General features: G+C 39.4%; 2 protein-coding genes across 8 annotated transcripts; both read right to left on the minus strand.

Moving 5' to 3' along the window:
• Positions 1-1,153: 1,153 nt before the first annotated feature.
• stau1 (staufen double-stranded RNA binding protein 1) lies at positions 1,154-7,991 on the minus strand. Of its 4 annotated transcripts, none has more exons than XM_026307630.1 (16): positions 7,806-7,991; positions 7,296-7,406; positions 6,094-6,394; positions 5,690-5,811; positions 5,407-5,563; positions 5,146-5,302; positions 4,874-5,045; positions 4,668-4,763; positions 4,303-4,515; positions 3,907-4,050; positions 3,646-3,792; positions 3,474-3,549; positions 3,067-3,386; positions 2,858-2,980; positions 2,051-2,130; positions 1,154-1,893 (listed from the first exon to the last, which is right to left on the minus strand). In XM_026307630.1, exons 3-16 carry the CDS (start codon positions 6,284-6,286, stop codon positions 1,806-1,808), a joined length of 2,088 nt encoding a protein of 695 aa, XP_026163415.1. In that variant the 5' UTR covers positions 6,287-6,394; positions 7,296-7,406; positions 7,806-7,991; the 3' UTR covers positions 1,154-1,805. The 4 variants fall into 4 exon arrangements, with proteins under 4 accessions (XP_026163415.1, XP_026163414.1, XP_026163416.1 ...); XM_026307629.1 differs by lacking the exon at positions 7,296-7,406 and adding an exon at positions 7,547-7,685; XM_026307631.1 differs by lacking the exon at positions 7,296-7,406 and having other exon boundaries at positions 5,419-5,563.
• Positions 7,992-8,127: 136 nt separating this feature from the next.
• Positions 8,128-20,199, minus strand: pbrm1l (polybromo 1, like). 4 transcript variants are annotated; one of them, XM_026306776.1, is made up of 30 exons: positions 20,094-20,199; positions 19,601-19,760; positions 19,355-19,452; positions 18,822-18,969; positions 18,430-18,579; positions 18,058-18,174; positions 17,717-17,785; positions 17,503-17,601; positions 17,341-17,426; positions 17,108-17,199; positions 16,807-17,023; positions 16,444-16,585; positions 16,175-16,260; positions 15,769-16,048; positions 15,551-15,656; positions 14,678-15,317; positions 14,236-14,456; positions 13,955-14,143; positions 13,490-13,647; positions 13,165-13,407; positions 12,490-12,635; positions 12,206-12,363; positions 11,710-11,893; positions 11,412-11,616; positions 11,109-11,307; positions 10,959-11,030; positions 9,826-9,987; positions 9,422-9,486; positions 8,879-9,092; positions 8,128-8,547 (listed from the first exon to the last, which is right to left on the minus strand). In XM_026306776.1, exons 2-30 carry the CDS (start codon positions 19,724-19,726, stop codon positions 8,384-8,386), a joined length of 4,836 nt encoding a protein of 1,611 aa, XP_026162561.1. In that variant the 5' UTR covers positions 19,727-19,760; positions 20,094-20,199; the 3' UTR covers positions 8,128-8,383. The 4 variants fall into 4 exon arrangements, with proteins under 4 accessions (XP_026162561.1, XP_026162564.1, XP_026162563.1 ...); XM_026306775.1 differs by having other exon boundaries at positions 8,384-8,547; positions 10,875-11,030; XM_026306779.1 differs by lacking the exon at positions 9,826-9,987.
• Between the last annotated feature and the right edge of the window lie 471 nt (positions 20,200-20,670).

A 20,670-nucleotide genomic window follows, 5' to 3' on the forward strand; every position in this document is an offset into this window, starting at 1 on the left:
CAGCAGTGACCAAGTAAATTAAACTCACTGTGCAAAAATATTGTCTAGCAAGGGTGAAAGCATGACTAATGGAAGTATTTCATGCAGCATAATAGAATAATATGCTGTTTAAAATGTCTCTAGTCATACACATGTTCCAAATGAGCCTGTTTAGGCAATCAAATAAAATGGAAAACAAGCTTTTACATAAATAGATTGGCATTGTTTTTATTTTTGTATCAAAAGTTGATGGTGTTCAAGTCTGTGTATGACATCAACTATTTCAACAATAGCTAAAACAATATATATATTGTACCATGGCAAATGTATAAATAAAAGGGTAAATTAATTATTTGTGGTGCATTTACAGTACAACAAAAAAGTCTACTATTTATAGTCTTCATTTATTTTAGCAATAACAAGTGCATTTAAATTCTCTAAATATTTCTCTATAGTTTTAATGGTTAGTAGCAGAGAAAATCCTTCACTAAATTCATCTGCCTTCTTGAGCACAAGGGACTTTTTATTTTAAAAAATAAACAAATTCAGAAGCTGTTCTACTATAGCATTTTTGTCTACTGGCTGTAGCTACACATGGAATGTCTGCTTTAGTTTTAGTGGGCTCTCGGACCAAACACATTTGCATTTTATACAACACAGGAGACCACACTGGTACAGTTGTGCTGTTTAAGCCACCAGTAACATCAAATATAATCTTGGAAGTAAAGTCTGACAACAGGTTAACATATTCAAAATCTTATCAGATGTCAAAATACTGCACGTTTGTAATAATGAACACTTGAGTTACTACAGCAACAACCATTTATCTTTTATTGTCACAATTGTGAAGTGCACTATAGGAATATGCCATTCATGCTACAAAGTAATTTACCAGGAGTATCCAAGCATTTGATTAATCAACTGTTATATCATGCAGGACTACTGGTTTGAATGCAGCCTTGAATGGTATTCATTCATATATTGAGATCTAAATAATTACAACTTCAACAAGTTTTTAAAAATTAATTTAGACAACAGAATATTTGAAATCGTGATACGATTGTATTATTAAATATTCATAGTGGTAATTGATAAATGATAAAATTGAATCATTGCCCAAACATTTTCATTTGTTTAGCCTTAGTAAGTGAAGAAAATGACAAGATAACAGATGTCTTTTTGTTCTTAGTTTAATTACCATGGAAAGGGAAGGGACATAAGTGAGGAAAACAGATGCAACAGGGAACCATCCCTGCCACACACAACAGAGACAACAGCACATTATGTCACACGCTACATTTAATCAGAATTCTTTCCCAGCCCTACATGGTAATATTGGTAACACTTCACTGATGGTGGTTGTTGATATAAAGCACTCTAGGAAAATCAACAGAGGTTCGCTGGCTGCACCCTAGACAAAGACGAGGCCCAAACTATAATGAGTTTTTGTTTAATTAACTATCTCAGCGGGGGATAAAACATAAAACACTTAAAAACAAGAGTTAGCAGGTCTCACAGAGAGTAAACAAGTTCACAGTTAATTGTTTCTTTTTTTCCCCACCAGTAAACCCCTAACTCATTGACTAGGATGCAGCTACTTTTTCTACAAAGCAACAAAACAAATCATGTGGACAATTAAACAACATCAAGGAGAATAACCTATTTTTTTCCTATCAATCTTGTTTAACTGTGAACATTCTGTTACAATGAATATGAACAGTGATTGTTTCAAGCCTACAGTGCCCAGAGCTTCCCTGTAGCCTTCTGAAACTAAGGAACACAGTGTCTGAGTTTTCTTTAGTGCTTTTACAGACAACCAAACCTGATCAAACAGTGCCATCCAGGGTTTGTGGCAATGTGCTTGAGTTAGCCTGTTTGAGTTGCAAGTCACCTTCGATTTCCTGCTTGCCACACCTAGGAAAAATAACTCACACTGAGTGCCACAGTAGATGAGGCAGAATGTCAGAGATATCTTATTCTGATTGGCATGTTTTTAATTACACATTTTTTAAAAAAAAGCTTATTATGAAAACCGTATGAGTAAGTGAAGAAAGGGTGTTTGTCAGTTTACCCAGAGACTGGTCCGTTTCCTGTTCTTTCATTTGACTGTTGGTCCAACTCTGAGAGCAACTTCAATATATTCAGTGCAGCCTGTGGAGGTGAACAGTGGTGTATCATCTGTTTAAATCCCAATTTGGGAACAACTGAGATGTATTAACAGTAACTGTGCTCTCTGTCATCACCCTCACATGGCTTCAACCACCCTCCTAAGATTAATTGGAAAGTCACTTCAAATACACATACATTTGAAAAACAGTACTATCTACATGACTTTCTACAGAGTTCTTTTTTTTTTGTTTCCAGTCAGAGTTGGAAGTTTAATGGGGAGTAAATGATGTTGCTAACTTGCTGTGGTAAGCTGCTACGCTTCCTGCTGTCTAGTGGATGTGTCTGAACTGCCACTCCATCCACATACTGTGTTCAAATAGAGAAACACTGAGGACAGGTACAGTAATGTGCAAAAGTTTGAGGGACTAAAAACACACAGGTGATGGTTTCAACATTAATATCATAGATTTTAATTTATCATTCAAGTTCATACAAAGTGCAGTAAAGGGAACCAAACCTAAATCTAATCAGTATTTGCTGCACTCCCATTTGCCCTTAAATGAGCAGCAGTTCACTTTGGTTTGACCTGCACACAGTTTCTCCTGGTACTTTTCAGCACCTTGGAGAAGCTCCTGCAGCGGCAGTGACGCCTCATCAAAACAGTACTATACTAAAGGTCTGTTGAGGTTTTGTCTCTTTTCCCAAAAAAAGACATAATTCACATGTATTATTATGTATGATCATAGATTAATAGTTTTTAAGTACTCACCATATCATGACAGGATTCCACATCTTTTCCAATTCCATGACTGATGAGCGGTGGCTGGGAGGAGCAGTTTATCAGTGACACAAACTCATTCTTATTATTTTTTGGAAAATCTTTGTATTCCACCTGCAAGCAAATCAAATATTTCACTGATTTTTAATCTGTTTGCATAGCCTTAAATAATTATCAAACCAGAACATGCCACAGGTTACCTGTAGGCCCTGCACAGATGCAAGATAGCTGAGCTGTTCTGAGGGCCTGGTGAGGGGCCCGTGGGGCAGTTGGTTCATGTTATTTTTGTTCTTTAGGATAGTCTCAGCAGTCATGGATGTGCCTGCATAGAGCAGCTCATTGGCAATCATGGCAGTGATCGTGGCCTTGCCTGGGTTGGGAATAGCTCGACTGTAGTCCTTGGCCTGGGATCCTTGGCAGGCCCCGACTGCTTGAGCCACTTCAGGTACCATGGGCAGGATACCTGCAGGCAGCTGCTGAGGGCTCAGATAAGGCAGGCGGAAGTCATCCTCCTTGGAACCTTCAATGTAAAATCAAATTTGTAAAAATCATATTCCTTAACAAAAATAAAGGAATAAATATATAATATGAGCACTACAGAACTCACCCAAAGCCACCTCTTCTACAGAGCCAGGTTCAAAGAAGGTCACTTTGCGCCCATCCCCAGGTTTTTTCACTGGGGTCTAAACATTACAAAACCATGTATAGGTGTAACACCAAAAGACATTATCTTAACTGCTGTTGTTTACAAGACTTGGTTGATAAAAGGCTAGTAGTACCTTTTCATCAGTTTTAAGTGCCGGTTTAGGGGGCTGAGGTTGAGGCACTTTATATCCCAGAAGGTCCAGCATTTTCTCTGCTGCGTTCCTCTTGGCCACCTTCTTGCTAGGTCCCATCCCCTCAGCAGACTGGCCACACACAGTCACCTGTGTCAAATCAAAGACTGAATGGATGAGAAATTAACAAGCAGAGGCAGAAAGAAACAGTGCTTGGGTTGCATAAGTCATGTTGCCAGCATGCCTGGATTACCGTTGACTCACCTGCATAACAAACTCCCTGCGCCGTGGCAGACCTCTCTCTGTCACCATGCTATACTCTGGTTCCTTCTCTTTCTTAGCCTGCTGGATCTGAGCCAAGCGGCTGATGGGATTCATACCTTGACCATACTCTGGGCTGGTCTGCAGCTGTTGGTATGACAAATTAATCAACACCAAATAACTTAAAACTGGTTATAGACATTACTATGTTTTTGTATTTAAAATATCTTTGGTTTCTGCTTTTTATTTGTTTTATGTATGTGTGTTTTTTTATATTACAGGTTATGTGGACCTGAAAGAAAGATATTTCAGTCCAAAGTATGTTTCTGTGTATACTGTGGAGTGAAATAAGAGTCTTTAGGTGTGTATTGATTATCCTCAGTCTACTAGTTATGCTACCTTGATGATGGATTTAGTTTTCTTTTTGATGCGTGGCAGCGTCTTTTCCACATTGGGTATGTGGGGAAGCCTCTTCAACTCCCCGAGCACGGCTGCTGCGGCCAGCTTCTTGGCAATCTTTTTACTCTTTCCCTCACCTTCTCCAGTGAACTCCCCAACAGTAACACGCACTACAAAACTCTTCATGTGTGGAGGGCCTTCTTCTTTTAAAACCTGGAAAGCAAGACTCTGAAATTAAGAAACTTAAATTTACTGAAATAAAATGGATAAAGAAACTGGGCTATGACATGCATGTTGTGTACATGTTGCTGGACTGATGGATTCCTCTTAAAAAGTATTTAATTATGATGAAATTTATAAATCACCTCAAAGTTGACAGGTAAGTTGCGCTTAAGTGCAATTTCAAACACTTGACTGATTTCTGATTTGTTGAGATTCTCCTCCTCGGGCTCTCCATTCATCTGTCAGTAGCACAATGCAGAATTTAAAAACGAAAAGCAATACGTCTGGATAAAAATGCACACAAGCTTCCTAGCAGTATTTAACGCTGAGTTTGACTTTCTTGTCTTACCACTGGCAACTGCTGCAATATTGGCTCCTTCTGCAGCACTTTCAGGGCCTTGGCAGCAGCATCATGTTTGGCTAATTGCCGTGTGCGTCCCTTCCCAATAAACTGCTGGCCTCCAATGGAAAGCTCCATGTGGTATAACATTGGTCCCACTGGAGGAAATGGGTAGTAGTACCTAGACAGACAATCATATGCAGTCATATGCAGAAACTTTTCCCATCTAAAGAAAGATTTTATGAAATCACTCAAAATTAGGATAAGATGGCCAAACAAACTGTTGCATAGAGCGCTGGTAAGGGCCTGGTGCCCGGACGTTGTAGTTGAAATTTGGTGGTCTCATCCCTGGGTATGGGTCGATAGGTTTATACATTGGTTTTTTACCAAGCTTCATACATAGTGCATTCAGCTCCATGGTATGTGTCATTCCTTCTGCTGTAAAGCCAAGACAAACAAAACAAACAAATCAAAATTAAAAATGTCAAAGCATTAACAAACGTAAGACGAGGACTGAGAGAGAGCCAGTGGGAACAGCCCACCTGGGTTCTTGCCTGTGTTACGGGGCGTCCTCACAGTGGGCTTGGGAAGTGTTGTCTCAGCGAGGGCACAAGCAGCAGCAGAATGCTGGGCTTTCTTGATGCTCGTGCCCTCTGCCTCCCAGTGCTGATCTCCCAGTGTGAGCCTCACTGAGAAAATCTGACAGAATTAAGAAGCAGACAAACAATAGTCTGTCTGTCATTAGCTGAAATTATGAGAGGTAAAGACAATGGAACAGATTAAATCACATCATCAGTTAGTCTGTAAATACCACTCTCAACGTGCCTTAGAGTGAGCCGGTCCTTGCTCACACAGCAGCTTATACTCAGGTTGGATTTTGTTGAAACGGGCTAACTCATTCACCAAACACATGGGGGTCTTCTCTTTAGGGTTTGCCATGTTAGATACTATAATAAAACAAAAATATCCAAATTACTCACTACTAAGCAAATAAGCATGTCTTCAAAGAGACATGCACAAACTGGATGCACCCCTGAAACAAACATCCGCAAAATCTCAAATATTTCAGTATTTCTACTGATATGTTAGGGATGGCCTTAAAATACAATGAATCTAGCAAATACACAGTAGGAGCTAAAAAATGGAGCACTAAACTGTACATCCAAAACGTAATTTAATGTAAAAAAAGAGAAAATAGCTTTTGAAACAAGCAAACAAATGAAACAAACCTGTGGTGGTATTATAGGGAGTGACTGAGCCCGCAGGGAGAGCAGAGTTCCTCATCGGCTGGCTGGCGCTCTCCGAGGGCAGGGTGCCTGAGGCACAAGGGATACTGTAGCCAGGTTGTGGCTGTCCCAGCTGCAGTGGGGCAGAAGCAGCAGGCATAGGGCTAGCTGGACATTGAAACTGGAGTTGGGACATCCTTGTTGGTCTAGCTTAGCAGGCTGAGGTCAGGGAATTTTGCAGTGCAGCAATTATGAATGTTAAAGTGGGAGGAAGTGTTGGTTGGGGAGGTCTGAATATATCCACCTGGAAAATAGGATATAAGATCAAAATAATACCCATTTCATAATACGTGGCAAAATAACAGAATTTCCTAATCAACCACTTTTCATAGGAAAACAAATGTACTCTTAGATAGGTTTGCTTATCACAGGCAAAATCATCGGCATCTATAGACAATTTAGTTTCCAATTCACTCAGCCTGCATGCGTTTGAACCGGGAGATGAAACGAACGTAGAAAAGGAGAGAACATGTGAAATCTACACAGAAAGGCCCCAGAACGCTGGATCAGATGTGCATTCAGTACCTTCTTGCTGTGAGGAAACTCTGCCTGGGATGCCTATTTTTCTCAAGTAGTCATTGCACCCTCCCATTTAACTTTCAACCTTCAAATGAACACATTTAGCATTTTAAAATCATCCTGTTTGTTACACTCGAAATAGGTTATATGGATTTAATACAACATTTGATAAGTACTAAGAATAATCTGTCTGGGTTGTTTCAGTTTAGGCTGCATTTAAATTTTAAATAAACTATTCCATGACATAGTGAGGAAACAATGGGTTTGTTTGGTTTCACTGTGAGTTTTTCTTATTTCTCAACAATCCATCCATCTGACAACATTGCAGGGTGAGATAACTGTTGAACCTCAACAATTCATGAAGGTCACATAATGCCCTTAAAAATGGCAGTGATGTGTGTGTAGGTTTCCAACACAGGTTTACCAGCTGACAAACATTTAAAAAAAAAAACAAGTTTATCCACCAGACACAACAAAACGCAAACAAGGACACCCAAACTGTAAAACCAGATGGGTGTCACGACAGAGGTAGGTGATGTTAGCTGAAACAGCACCGTTAACTCACTGTTCCCTCACCAACATTTTTAGCGAAACCCAGTTTGTTAGGATGCTGCTGATCCACAAACCTCATAATTCTCTATGTTCCATTGAAAGTGTAACGTTGAGTTCCGTTTGGGGCGGTGTCGATCAGTCCAGTTGTTCTGGGGGCCTGGGAGCGTTTGCTATGGTGTATAATACTGAAATACACATACACTGATTTTTACCTTTGCCTCCTTCAACTACATGATAGCTTTGTATACAGGATGACCTCTTTTTTAATAAATATTAACTACCTGGTTTTATAACAGGATTAGCCGACAATTCAGCTAGCACTTACATCGTTAGCTAACGTTGCTGGGGTGAGGATTGATGGACTTAACGGGAAAACCTCTGAAACAAAATGAGCCTTAAGGTTTAGATGTCTAGACCGAGTGTGTCTTCAGGAAGATGCACTCACAAGTCAGAAGCAGCAAAGCCTGAAACAGGTTCAATAAAGACCGCGTCAATTCCCAGCGAGTCTTGAAACAGCCGGCGAAACTGCTAGCTAGCTAGTTATCCGCGACCCTCGCCAAGTCAGACCACAAAATAAACCTCACCTCGTCGTTTTTCTTTCGGTTTTTGATTACTCCATATGACGCGTTGATTTAGTATCGTTTGCGTTTGTTAATGGCCAGTTTCAGAAATCAGTCAAGGTTATTTTTGTATCAAAATGCGGGTAGTGTGGAGGTGGACATTGGGACGACAAGGCAAACACTAAAGAGAATGGACCCGTCTCGACTATCTCGTCAGGAAGTGACTCAGTATGAAAGGAAATACTTTCAAAATAATACAGGACTTAGTAGACAGTGAAGATGTACCGTTTTTTTTACTAACTCAAAAGTACTGCTTGTTAAGAGATAATACAGTTTAAAAACAGTATAAAGGTATTCAGAATTTTATTTTGGAAGTATCAATATGCCAAAAACATCGGGTTTACAGCACAAATAAACTGGTGTAAAAAAAGAAAAAAGATGCACACACAAATAACTATCAAGCTTTTATGTTAGCTAATAAATATTAAACTGACCATGATTCACTCTAATAAAATATTGCTTCTATGATCTACCCAACATTCTGTAGCTTGGTGATAAAAGCAGTGAGTTAGCTGGTTATAGTGGTAGGAGTGTCCTAAAGGCTACAGGTTGTAGGCCTGGCAGATGTTCAGAGAGTCTCTCAGCATCAGGTCACGCAGGCGCCAAAGAGCATCAACCATTGTGGTGTGAGCTCCTTTGCTCTTCAGCCAGTGAGCTGGTAGCCGACTCTCCTGCTCTTTGGTCAGGTGAGAATCTCGCCTTTGAGCTGTTATGGAGACATAAGGTTCTTCATTAAAGTATGTAACAGGTGAATTATGGTCCTCTTTTTTTGTAAAGGTACATAAGTTACACAATATTTCAACAAACCTGTTTTTTATTGAAACTTTAAACATTAAATTTTAAAAAACTGAATCACACACTCAAATATAATTAGATTATTTAGGGGAAATCTGTATTGTAAATACGGTCAATGTCTGTCTGTTCACTCAATACTGTTTTCACAAGGATATTTCGACACATATACAAATATGATCTTGATTTGTATTCTTATCTTAAGAGACAGTAAGTAAAAACAAAACTGATTTAAGGCAAACCACCTTTGAGTGTTTGGTCCCACTTGCTGACGGTGCTAGACTCTGAATTCAAGCCTTCAATATATTTCAGATAGGCTTCTGAGTGAAGCACCCTCTGGGTCTTTGGTGGTGGAGCCACAAACATGGGAGTGGTTGGCTGGAGGTGTGAGGGTTGCCCCATCTGACCCTGTCCTGGATATGGTGGAGGAGCATGCTGTCCTGGGCTGAACATCCCAGGCTAAAATTCAATAATGACAATATACTTTTTTAGCATATGGACATGTAAAATATTGAATTATAAAAATTGTTTTTATGTAAATTTGTATGTTACACTATTGTATGATAACTAGTCACGAGGCAGTAGTTTTTTGTAAGTTACACATTTTCACTTTTGTAACATTTCATCAATGAAAACAGTGGCTGCATGACTGAAACACAATGACAGTGATGATAAATTAGGCAAGGAACAAAATTATTATCAATACTCAACCAGTTTCATGTATAGTTTAGAAGTATGTGAACTCAACTAAAACATATATGTCCAAGAATTTTCTGGACTGCGCTCACCTGTTGCATAAAGTTTCCTGGTGCAGGACTTCCTGTCATGCCATTCATACCAGCACCCATCATACCTGTAAATGACCATTTTTAGTTTCAGTGCATTTGACAACAGTAGTAAACTCAAGCTGGTGTGCTTTATATTAGGATTTAAAACTATGTTCTACAATAACTTATGGAAATGTTAGTTTTTGAATATCAGTTGAATGTCAGTTCTCTGGTTGTCATGCATCACGTGTGTGAGTGTGGATCCTTTACATTTTAGGTGTGGGATGTGAGTACACTTTGAGAAAGGTTGTTGAAACCCAGAAAGCTTTGACCGCTTTACAGCCTGTGGACCAGGTAAACCCCTCCAGCAGGAGAGACTTGACTGGATGTGACTGAGCAGGTGTGGCTAGGACAGTGGCCCTTACCCTGATGAGGCATGCCAGGGTATCCAGGCATACCTTGCTGCAGATGGTGAGGAGACAGGTGGGCACCCCCAGCAGGGTGAGGTGGCAATGGGGCCACACTCAACAAGCCCTCGTGGGGACCCTGCATGGGCATGTAAGGTGGGCCATAAGCTCCCATCATGCCTTTGGGGAGAGGGCAAGGAGAGGACAACAACATTTCCATGCATAAATGACATGCAGCTGACTCTAAAATAACATGCACTACTACTGCACACAGTGACCCCATTCACACATGCTCCTTAACCCAGAAATACTCTCTACTGTATATTTTTTATATCTGATATCTATATTTGTATAGTATCTCAAATTTGTATCTTTGCTAATAAGTAGTTAACAGTCTCAAAATATGTGACTACAACCAGTAGGAACAGAAGCAGCAATATCCTCCTGTAAAAAAGCTTGTAAAATGTTAAAATGTGCTTAGTTATGGTTTTATAACTATACAGTAGTGTTTAGAATTACGGTGATTTAAATCAATCATTTGGGTAGATTGAAAATTCGAAATTATCCTTTTCTGTGGTATAACTTCCTCCAATTTTCCTTTGTTGTCTGGCTGTCGTGTTTAAAAAAAGCATGCAGACAGTATGCAATAACATCAGAAGACGTGACATTGAATTCTGCAGCATTTATGACCTGTGTATAAGATAAAAACCACCTGATAGGCCAATTCAACTAATGTTAAAGGTTCAGTGTGTGAAAGGGGAAGGCAATACAAATGGGTCTAAGAATGTTAAGCAGGCAAAACAAGCATGAAATTTTTAAAGAGTCATCAACATCAATCATGCAGTCAATGTCATGCAATTTAAGATATGAACCTAGTAATAATAAAACTATGAACATAAATAAATACAAAACAGCAGCAAAAGAAAAATGTTGCTTTACAATGTTGTTTTGGGATAAATACAATTGAAGTTGTTAGAAAATTAGAGCATAACAGTTTCTAACAGTCCCGCCTCATTTCCCTGCTGCCTTCTTGTCAAAACGCTCGTGCTGTCTTTAAGAGGGGTTACCTGACACAGGTGTCATGGTCTGGTTTATCATTCCCATAGTGCTAGGCGAAGGCACCACCCCCATCAGTGCCCCTACTGGGGTACCTGCTCTAGGGGAAGCTTGCTTCTGGGGTGGCCTCTCACGCTCTTGTTGCTCCACTAGTTTTGCTGCACGTTCTGCAAAACACAGAAATATTAATCTCACATTCATCTCACATCATAAGAACTTTACAGTCACAGGGCACTTCTTCTCACCTTCATACTCAGCTTTCTTACAAGCCTCAAGGTTCCTCCACTCGGTGCCTACAAGCCGACTAAGCTCACCGAAGGAGTAGTCTGGGTGTCGAGCTTTGATGACTGCTCGCATTTCACTGCTAAATAGGATATAGCCACTCATGTTGATCTTCCTCTTCGCCCCTTCCTTCTTTGATAAGCCCTTCACTTTTGGAGTGGACTTAATGCAAAAAGATGCAAGTTAAAAACCCAAATATTGTGTGGTTATTTTCATATTAAATGCAAAAGCTTTTAGTAATGAGATTGGGTTTGTTGCCAGGCTACCTGAGGTGTATACGGCATGATCTCCATATCACTTGCAAGTGGAGTTTGCATCTGAGGCATAGAAGGCATCTCTGGAGCCTCCTCTTCATCATCCATGTCTTCCATATCATCATCGGCATCCTCGATGTCTGCCAGTTTAACCTCAAGCTCATCTATCTTCTTATCCAAAAAGGGTGATGCTTCCTTCTGTGGCACTATCAATTTCCTGCATAAGATCCCAGCAAAACAGAAAACAGAAATTGAGACTGACCTGGAAATCTGAAACCTTTTATTCTAATCCTTTGGTTCTCTGACTAACCTAAAATAGTAGATCTCATCCTCCACCACTTTGGAAGAGTATGAGAAGCGTTTCAGACCCTTGAACTTTTTCATCTGCTTCTCACTCTCAATGTAGCGGCTCTCGCACAACAGGATATCCTCTTCTGGAACCTCAGTAGGTCTGCATGACAGGTAGTCCTTAAAGGAGGAAACCATACATTTGCCTGGAGAGCAGACAAGAAGGATAAAACTGTTTTACAAGGTTATTGATAAATAATTTGCCTAAAAATTGACATTTAACAGTACAAGGGCACAAATATTGTCTTACAATAGCTGTAGTGGCAAAGAAAATGTTAGATGAATGAAATAGTTCATCATTTGGGAAATACAATTCTACTTGTTGAGTGTCTATTTGGCTGTAACCAAATATTTATTTGACAGACATGACAGTGATATCTTCTATTCCAATGTTGCAAATAATCTTCTTACCCAAAAAGTCAAATTAAGTCTACCACATGAAGGATTTACCGGCTTACCTATGACACAGGTCATTGGCAAGATCTCCTCTAGATGGCTCAGAAACACTTCTCTCTTGTAGAACATCTTAGTGGGCTCGTGCTCTGTTTCCTCAGGATGAATGAAGATGGGTCCAAAGAATAAAGTCATTCCATTCTGCACCCACAGCTTCTCTATCCTGCAGCCCAGTCAAGGGAGCCATGTTAGCAATAACTCGGTGCTCAATACTGCATCACTGTCAGATCACATCCCATTTCATGAAGATGCCTTGTTACACTAGAAAGCAAAATATACTTTCACCAACCTGGCAACCCGGGGCTTTGACAAACCATGTGACTGGATATAAACACAGTCTCCAACTTTAAACCACATGTTGTTGTAGCGCAGCTGTTCATAGTACTGACAGCCAGGCTCAGCTCCACTTATCTCCATAGGGACATCCTCTCTTTCCTACACAAAAATACACACACAGAGGACTTAGGTGTTTGTTTGTATTTTGACAAACAAACTTTTATATTGGAATTAACTACTCCACTGCCACAAGGCTCCTTGTCAAGACATGCCTACAAACAGCCCAATAGTTAATTAATCCCATGCAGTTGAAGCTAAGTGAAAGCGCTCTTAGTTGGTGACAGGGCACTCCAGGTTTTTATTTCTTTTTCATCAGGTAATAAGATTATCTTTTGACCTTAGGGTTTGTGTCTGGATTCTGCTTTCAGGACAAAGCCAAAGGCAACTCTAAATGAAAGTTTAATAGCACCCATGTTATCTGTGCCAATAATTTGTCTTTGTTAAATTTTTTTATTTGCTGCTATAATGTCCCAGTTTTCAAACAAAAACAGCAGACTCTCAAACAGCCTAAATTAGAACAAATTCCTGTCATAAAATTATCCATCATGGAATAAAAAAAAAAAAAAAAAGCATTACAGTTATATATTATTATTATGTTCACATCCAAGAAAATGCAATGTCACCTCACCTTGTCTACAAAACCGCCGCTGTCTGTATATGAAATTGTCAGCTTGTCCTGGCCAGGCTTGGCAAACATGGAAGCTACACGAACAACGGGCAAAGGCACTTCCCGAGGGACTGACTTCACAGAGCTAACAGGCACATCCCATATCTTGATCTTCTTGAAGGACTTGTTCCTTGCAGCGTAGCGGGATTCACAGACATAGACATCCTCACCTCTGTAGCCTTCAGGCTGCATTTTGAAATAATCCTGCAGGAAAGTCATGATTAGGCTAGGGGCTTTGTGACAAATCAAATTAAATTGTTTTCTATATATTATTCTGAAGTCCTACCTTCACAAACATGACCGTGCATTTTCCCAGGACTTTACTGATGGACACTTTGTTGTAGTAGTCGCTCTTGAAAACCTCTTTTTCCAGAAACTTACGTGTGGCCAGGTGGAAGGTTTCGCTAGGCCTGTAGAACCAGCAGCCATAGAGCCATTTCTCACCTTCACAAACACGAAACTCACATTAGCTCAACAAGAAAACAAAAAATTGACAGTTCTATACATTATTCACAACTCAATCTTTAAGAGAATTAAAAAATAAATAACTATTGTCAGCAGTTTGATGCCTTAAAATATCTTCTATTAACTGCTTAATGACTCTGATTGGGGTATGTTATATTCATATAATCAACATTTGAAGTTAATAACGTACTCATACATATTAACCTGTATATTAATGTATAAATTTTGGCCAACTGATTATGATTTTTTTTTATTAAATTTTTTTTTTTTCAGATGAGGATGTCACCTGCTTCATCCTGCCACAGGCGTTCAATACAAACAATGTGTGGCTTTAGGTTTGGCTCTGAAGGTTGCACATAGACGAAGTCTCCGACATGGTAGGTGCTGTTTTCAAAGCTGCAGTCCTGACTGTACACACACTCCGCCTCCATCTCTGCTTGCCATACTCCTCCTGGGGGGTCCTCTATTTTCTCACCTTATTTGGTTAAGGAACACATAATGATTTCAAATTAATGACACAGCAAGATTTCTTTTCAAAGATCTGCATTGTGCCAACAATTCTGATACCTTTATTTTCACCCGCCTCTTCTTCCTTCTTTTGCTTGTCCTCCTCAATCTCTTTGGGAATTTTCTCCCTTTTTTCCTGATCCACATCACTGTGCAGGTGTTTTAAAGTGTAGTTGAGCGCAGAGGTTAGTAGAATCTCTCCATTCTTGCATAGCTCATCCCTGATCTTAATGAAAAACTGTTGTAGCTCCACTGAATCCTCAAATATCTCTGAGTCAGTCCTGAAATTTTAAAAGATAACATTAAAAATTGCAGACTTTTCAGTTTCGATATTTACAAATCTAGTTTTGATTTGTGGCAACAGCATGATATGCTCTTACAGAGAATTTCTAAAGGATCAATTTTTGGGGCTTAACAGATAAATCAGAGCTGACAGTTTTACTGATGTAGACTGTTTTACATAGAAAACATGTAGACAAAATTTCCAAATAACTCTGCATACCTGTGCAGCCTCCTTGCTTTCTCCAGGACTTCAAACATGTGTTCCTGGAAAACATCCAATCTTCTGTAGCGCCCTCGCTCCATGTTCATCCTGATGATATCAAAGTTAAGTGGGGGCTTCTCAGGAGCAGCTGGATCCACAGCAGGAATCTCTGCCAACGAGTCACTGTAGCACCGGCCTTCTTCATCCTGGTGGCCCAGCACAGACACAAACAGATTCCTGATCAGCTCTCGCACTAGAGGTCCCACAGCAGGAGGCCCGGAGTCCTCTCCTCCCTCTTGCTGCTTCCGTGTCTCCAGCAGCACCCGGTGCAACACTAGAGCATCCCGGTAGATCAGAGATTCAGGCTCATTGTACATGCAGGCATTGTTGAACATGAGAGCAAAGTCCTCCACTAGGGCTTCAACATCTTGGTAACGGCCAGCTGCCATATGGCTTCGCAGGCGCTCCATATCAATGGGCCTCTTGATGGTAGCATAGTAGTCGGGTAACTCAGCACGAGATGGCAGACGGAGAAAGATTGTGCTTAGACGCCGCCCTCGACGGTCAGTGAAGTTTCGCACAGCATCATAGAGCTCATTTAACCTCTGTTGGAGAGGAGTGAGGTATTTCGACTTCTTCGGAGAAACACCACTCTTTCCTAAATAATAAAAAATACACTTGATATAATCTTGCTGCTATAGTTACAATTGCCTGACTACTGACTAAATAAACTGACATACGCAAAGACTGGGTTAATGTTAATGAAGGACTAAGAATTCTATGTACAACTAAAAAACAGACCTTGAGAATAGTCCAAAAGTCTCCAAATCTACCCAAAAGTATTGTAAAATGTATCTGAATTGATTATAACAATGTTATAATCAAACTTACTTAGTTTCAGTTTGGGAGAACCCACATCATCTTCTTCAGGTGGAGGTCCTAACTCCTTGCGCTTGTCCTTCAGTATCTTCTCCAGAATATCAGCATCATTATAAACCTAAATAATCCAAAAATTAGGTGTCAGAAGAAGACAACAAGATTGTTATGTATGTGATCACAGCAAAAATAAAAAGTTCATATTTCATCTTAAAAAAATTCACACTGCCAACCTGAGATCCCTCCTCATTGTAATGCCGGGCGTTACGGAACATCAATTTCATGTCTTCCATTAGAGCTTCCTCTGTGGTGTAGCGATCAGTGCGAATGTTGTGCTCAATGGTCTTCAGGTCCACTGGTTCAAGTATGACGTTGTAGTAGTCAGGGTAGTCCTTTTTGGATGGTTTCACCATAAAAAGATCACAGAGACGTCGACTGGTGCCCGCCTCCCTCGCTTCAGTCACTGCAGTGTATAGGGCTTTCATTCGGTTCTTTTTGATGTTTTTCTTGTGACTTAGGAAAAATGAAAAAATAAATGTGATGTATTTGGTTGTTTTGTTAGCAAGTACATTAAAGACACATTTATAATTTGATAAATAGTTATAAATATAACACTTTAGAAAAATTACTAAGTTTTACCTTTTCCTCTTGATGCTCCCTGCATCTGATGACAGAATACTGTCTCCATCCTCCTCGTCTCTCCTTAGAAGTTCCCTCTTTTTTGCCTGAACATAAAACAGATATAAAATGCAAGTACTGTAGATACTTTTCGGTCTGTTTCTTTGAGATGCCCCATGGTCTCTCTCTGAAATGTATGTGTATTTATGGTTTCAAATTATGTTTTGTTTTGGCCTATCCATGGAGTAAAAACATCTTCAGGTTACGGCGAATAATTCAGAAGTCATTACCTGCATGATCTGCTGAAGCCTGAAGGCTCGTTTGTAAATGCTTGAGTTAGGCATGTTGTAGCGTTTTGCATTCTCAAACATCAGACTGAGATCAGCCTCAATTTGTTCCACATTTTCATAATCCCCATTTTTCATCTTTGCTCTAAAACAAGAAGCAAAAAGTTTTAGACACCTGAACAACTTCTAGACCTGTCACATGGTGGAAAAAGGTTAATCTTTAAATGTGACATTATATAACACAATAATTATATAATTATTGCATATAATTATATATAATATAATTATATAGGCACAATTAAAATGTTTTCTACTATTTGCCTTAGACTTGACACTGACTAAACATACTTAATGACTGTTCTTTACCTGATTTGCTGCAGAGCAATGGGCTGTTTGATCTGCTGATAATAGTCGGGATATTCCCTGCGAGAGGGAAGCTGCTGGAAAGGTTCAGAGAAGACCTGGCCCTGGCTGTTCCTTGCGCCCCTCACAGCTTCATAGAGCTGAAATATCGGGTTGCTTATCTCCATACTAGAACTCTGACTTTCAGCTTCTGATTCTCCCTCGTCATAACACACAGAACCTGTGAACATTAAATTAGTAAATGACTACTCTTTCCAACACAAACGCAAGATAAACTTGACTGCAGCCTAAAGTGATTATTTACCAGACAGCACAGGGTCGTCCTCACTCTCTGAGCCATACTGAAGAGCTACGTTGACACCAGAAAGTCGATCCCCTTGGCCAGACCTGCGATTTCTAAACCAAATTGTAAGGACACAAGACATCCACCACTTAGAAATTTAAAAATACGAAAAAAAAATCCATCATCCATGCAAAGGACAATTCACTCTTATCCGAGGAAAAAAATACACTAAAATCCATTCAATTATTTATTACCTGATGCGAAGACTAGATTTTGTGGGCTCAGCATGTTCAAGCTCAGTCTTCCGCTGGATGAAGACTTTCTTTATTGTGTTAGCATCCTATAAAAAAGGAAAATAAATGTTAATACTTAGTAGTTACATCATACAAAAAAGAATATAAAAAAAAAAGCTTCACCTTAAAAACCTGAGATCCTGGTTCATTGTAGGTTTTGGCATTTTTTGCCATCAGGTCAATGTCCTTGGCCATAGCACTGACACTTTTATAGTATCCAATCTATGCAAATAAATTAGTGCTGGTTAGAATAAAAGGTCATGAAGTCCTCCAAACAGTGAATTTTAACAAAGACAACAAGCAACACAGCAATCAAGTCAGTAAGTGAGGTGTTTACCTGTATTCTTTGAGCAATTGTTCTCAAATCAATTGGCTCCTTTATAATGGCATAGTAATCTGGGTAATGCTAAGACAGAAAGACAAATTCAGAGTAATGAATTGCAGAACAGAGCTATGCACTAGGTTGAATAAAACAATAGAGAAAAAACAAAAAACAAACAAAAAAAAAAAAAAAAACAGGTGTACTACTAAATTAATAAATATCAAAATCAGAATGGATGCTTTTGGCAAAACGTTGCTTCCTAGTGTGTCACATATTGGGAGAATTGTTAGCGGGTTAAAAATGTCAAAAATGTTCATGTGCATAATATGAAGTCCAAAGACTCTTTAAGGACTTACCACTTTGGAAGGCAGTTTCTGGAACAGTTCACTGACCAAACGCCCTGAGGGATCAGTGTGAGACACGACAGCCTCCAAGAGTTGCTCCAGCACCTCCTTTAAACTGCCACTTGAGGTCTAAAACACAAATATGCAGAGATTACTTCTGCACTAGTACCATGGTCTTTCTATTTATTATGAGAAAGACACGTTTTCCTGAAGAGGATATTATTCTAATTAATATAAAAAAACATGTTAAATGTTGTGCATATCTATTTCAGTAAAAAGACAACTAGTTTTTTTCCCCTTTATGATGTAACCAACATATGTTAAATTCGAAAGGAACAGTCATACAGGCAAGTCAAGGCAATGCATCAAATGAAAAGAACTTACCTCCTCTTCAGTTAACATTCCAGGATTCTCCATCATATCATCACCATCTTCATCATCCTCATCTCCATCTCCAGGCTGCACAAACTCATTTCTTATTTGCAAATATACTTCCCACAGCTTGCATGCAGCTTGATACTCTTCACTGTCACTCTATTTTGTTGAGCATGAAAAGATTCATGAGATTCAACTGAGACAGTCACTGGGATTTAATGATACACAAAACCATATTTACTAATGAAACACTAGAACTAGCTCAGTGGGATTATGTATTTATTGTATGATTATATTAGTAATCAGAAACTACAACTTGCAAGAACACCATTAGCACCTATTGACAAAAACACTTTAAATAACAATAAAAATAAAAATAAAAAGCACTCTTCTCTTCCTACCTTGTAGAAAGATTTGGCATTGTTGAACATGAGCTGGAAATCTGTAGTTAGCTGTTCCACGTCATTATAATCGTCTGACTTCAGTTTATGCTGAATTTTTGTCATATCAATTGGCTGGGAGACCACTTCATAATAATCTGGTTGATTTCTGAAATAGTGTATTAAAATGCAAACATTTTATTTAATTTATCTAAACACCAACCCACCAGCTGTCCACTATCTGTCCTGCTGTTTGCTACACACTAGCATTTTATGTATAGTGTAGTCTTGTGTTTCTTTTGTAGATTAGTTGTTTTGTCTGGCACTTAATGTATAGTGTACTCTTATGTTTCTTTTGTATAGGGGTAGTCTTGTGCCATCTCATGTTGTTATATGTAGCACCTGGGGTTCTGGGGAACACTGTGTACTGTACCAATGTATATGGCTGGAATGACAAATAAAAAACCTCTTAACCTCTTATAATTACCAAATGCAGTAATAAGTGTGAGGCCAAGTATTTGCGCTACATGCAGTATGACTTTGTGCTACTATACCTTCTCTTTGGTACCCTTTCAAACACTTCACAGAGTTGCCTCCCTTGATCATCATTATAGTCCCTGACAGCATTGAACAACTCGCGGCACACAGCAGCCTGGAGATCAGAAGATGAATTAATTTAAAGATCACTAATACCTATTAACGTGTTTACATACGGGAAGTAAGAAAAGATCTCACTTAATTTAAAAATTGATAACACGCATAACTAAAATAAAATCATATGATAAGTGAAGTCCATTTACCACATCCACAGAAGGAAGATTGGAGACTCTTCTTCTCTTTCTGCCGCTCCCAGGAGTAGTTTCATCGAGGTCCCCCCCTCCGCTCACACTGCTGGAGGGTGAAGTGGCTCTTCTCCTCTTCGACATCGCTGGTTGGTTTGACAACAAGCTAGCCCGCTAGCTAACGTTACAAAAGCAACAAATATGGTTAAACGTACAGTCCTGCGGATATTAGCACAATGGGCACAGTTAATTTAAGTTAATGGGAACATAAAGTTCGTCTCTCCTTATTCACAACAGGTCTGAAGTTGGAGCAAGAGTAAAGTAAAGCGGGTGGCATTAGCATTAACATTAGCACCGCCTGGATGTATGAGACAAAGCGCCTGTTAGCATGTTAGCTGCTTTGCCGCTTTTCTAACAACACACCCAAACTCCACATTATAAAACGTATAAAAGACACACGAGATCTGGAATTGAGCAAACAAATAAAATTACTTTCAAAAACAAATATTACCCAAAACTGAGCAAAGTTTGCTGTAATTCCCTGAGCAAAAATGTGCAACGGCTAGCTGGCTAGCTAGCGTTACTTGAAAACTCTGCGCTGTAGTAAAAGGTTGTTTGTTTGTGGAGAAAAACACTCGCCGCCAGAGGCAGTGCTTCCCCCACAGGCTGGGAGGAGTAATACACCCAGGATTTACAGACATCCATCCATACATCCATTATCTATACCCGCTTATTCCTAACCAGGGTCAGGGGGATATGCCGGAGCCTCTCCCAGCTCTCTTTCGGTTAAAGGCAGGGGTACACTCTGGACAGGTCACCAGTGTTTACAGACACTTTGGGAATAAACAGAAATGTATAGTATTATTGGTAAACTTGCAAGAGTCAATAGTGTAAGTTTAAGAGGCAGAAAAGACAGAATGTAACACAATAAAGCACACATAAAGAAGATTTGAAAAAACAAAAACTTTCTTTGTGCTAACTGGTACACTTTTAAAAACACTATCAGACATATATTCAAGTCCACTTTTCGGGAATTTATTTATTTTCAAATGTCATTTCGCTGCATGGCTCCACTCCTCACACACCTC

This window comes from Mastacembelus armatus, chromosome 5 (assembly GCF_900324485.2).
Source record: "Mastacembelus armatus chromosome 5, fMasArm1.2, whole genome shotgun sequence".
NCBI lineage: Eukaryota > Metazoa > Chordata > Actinopteri > Synbranchiformes > Mastacembelidae > Mastacembelus > Mastacembelus armatus.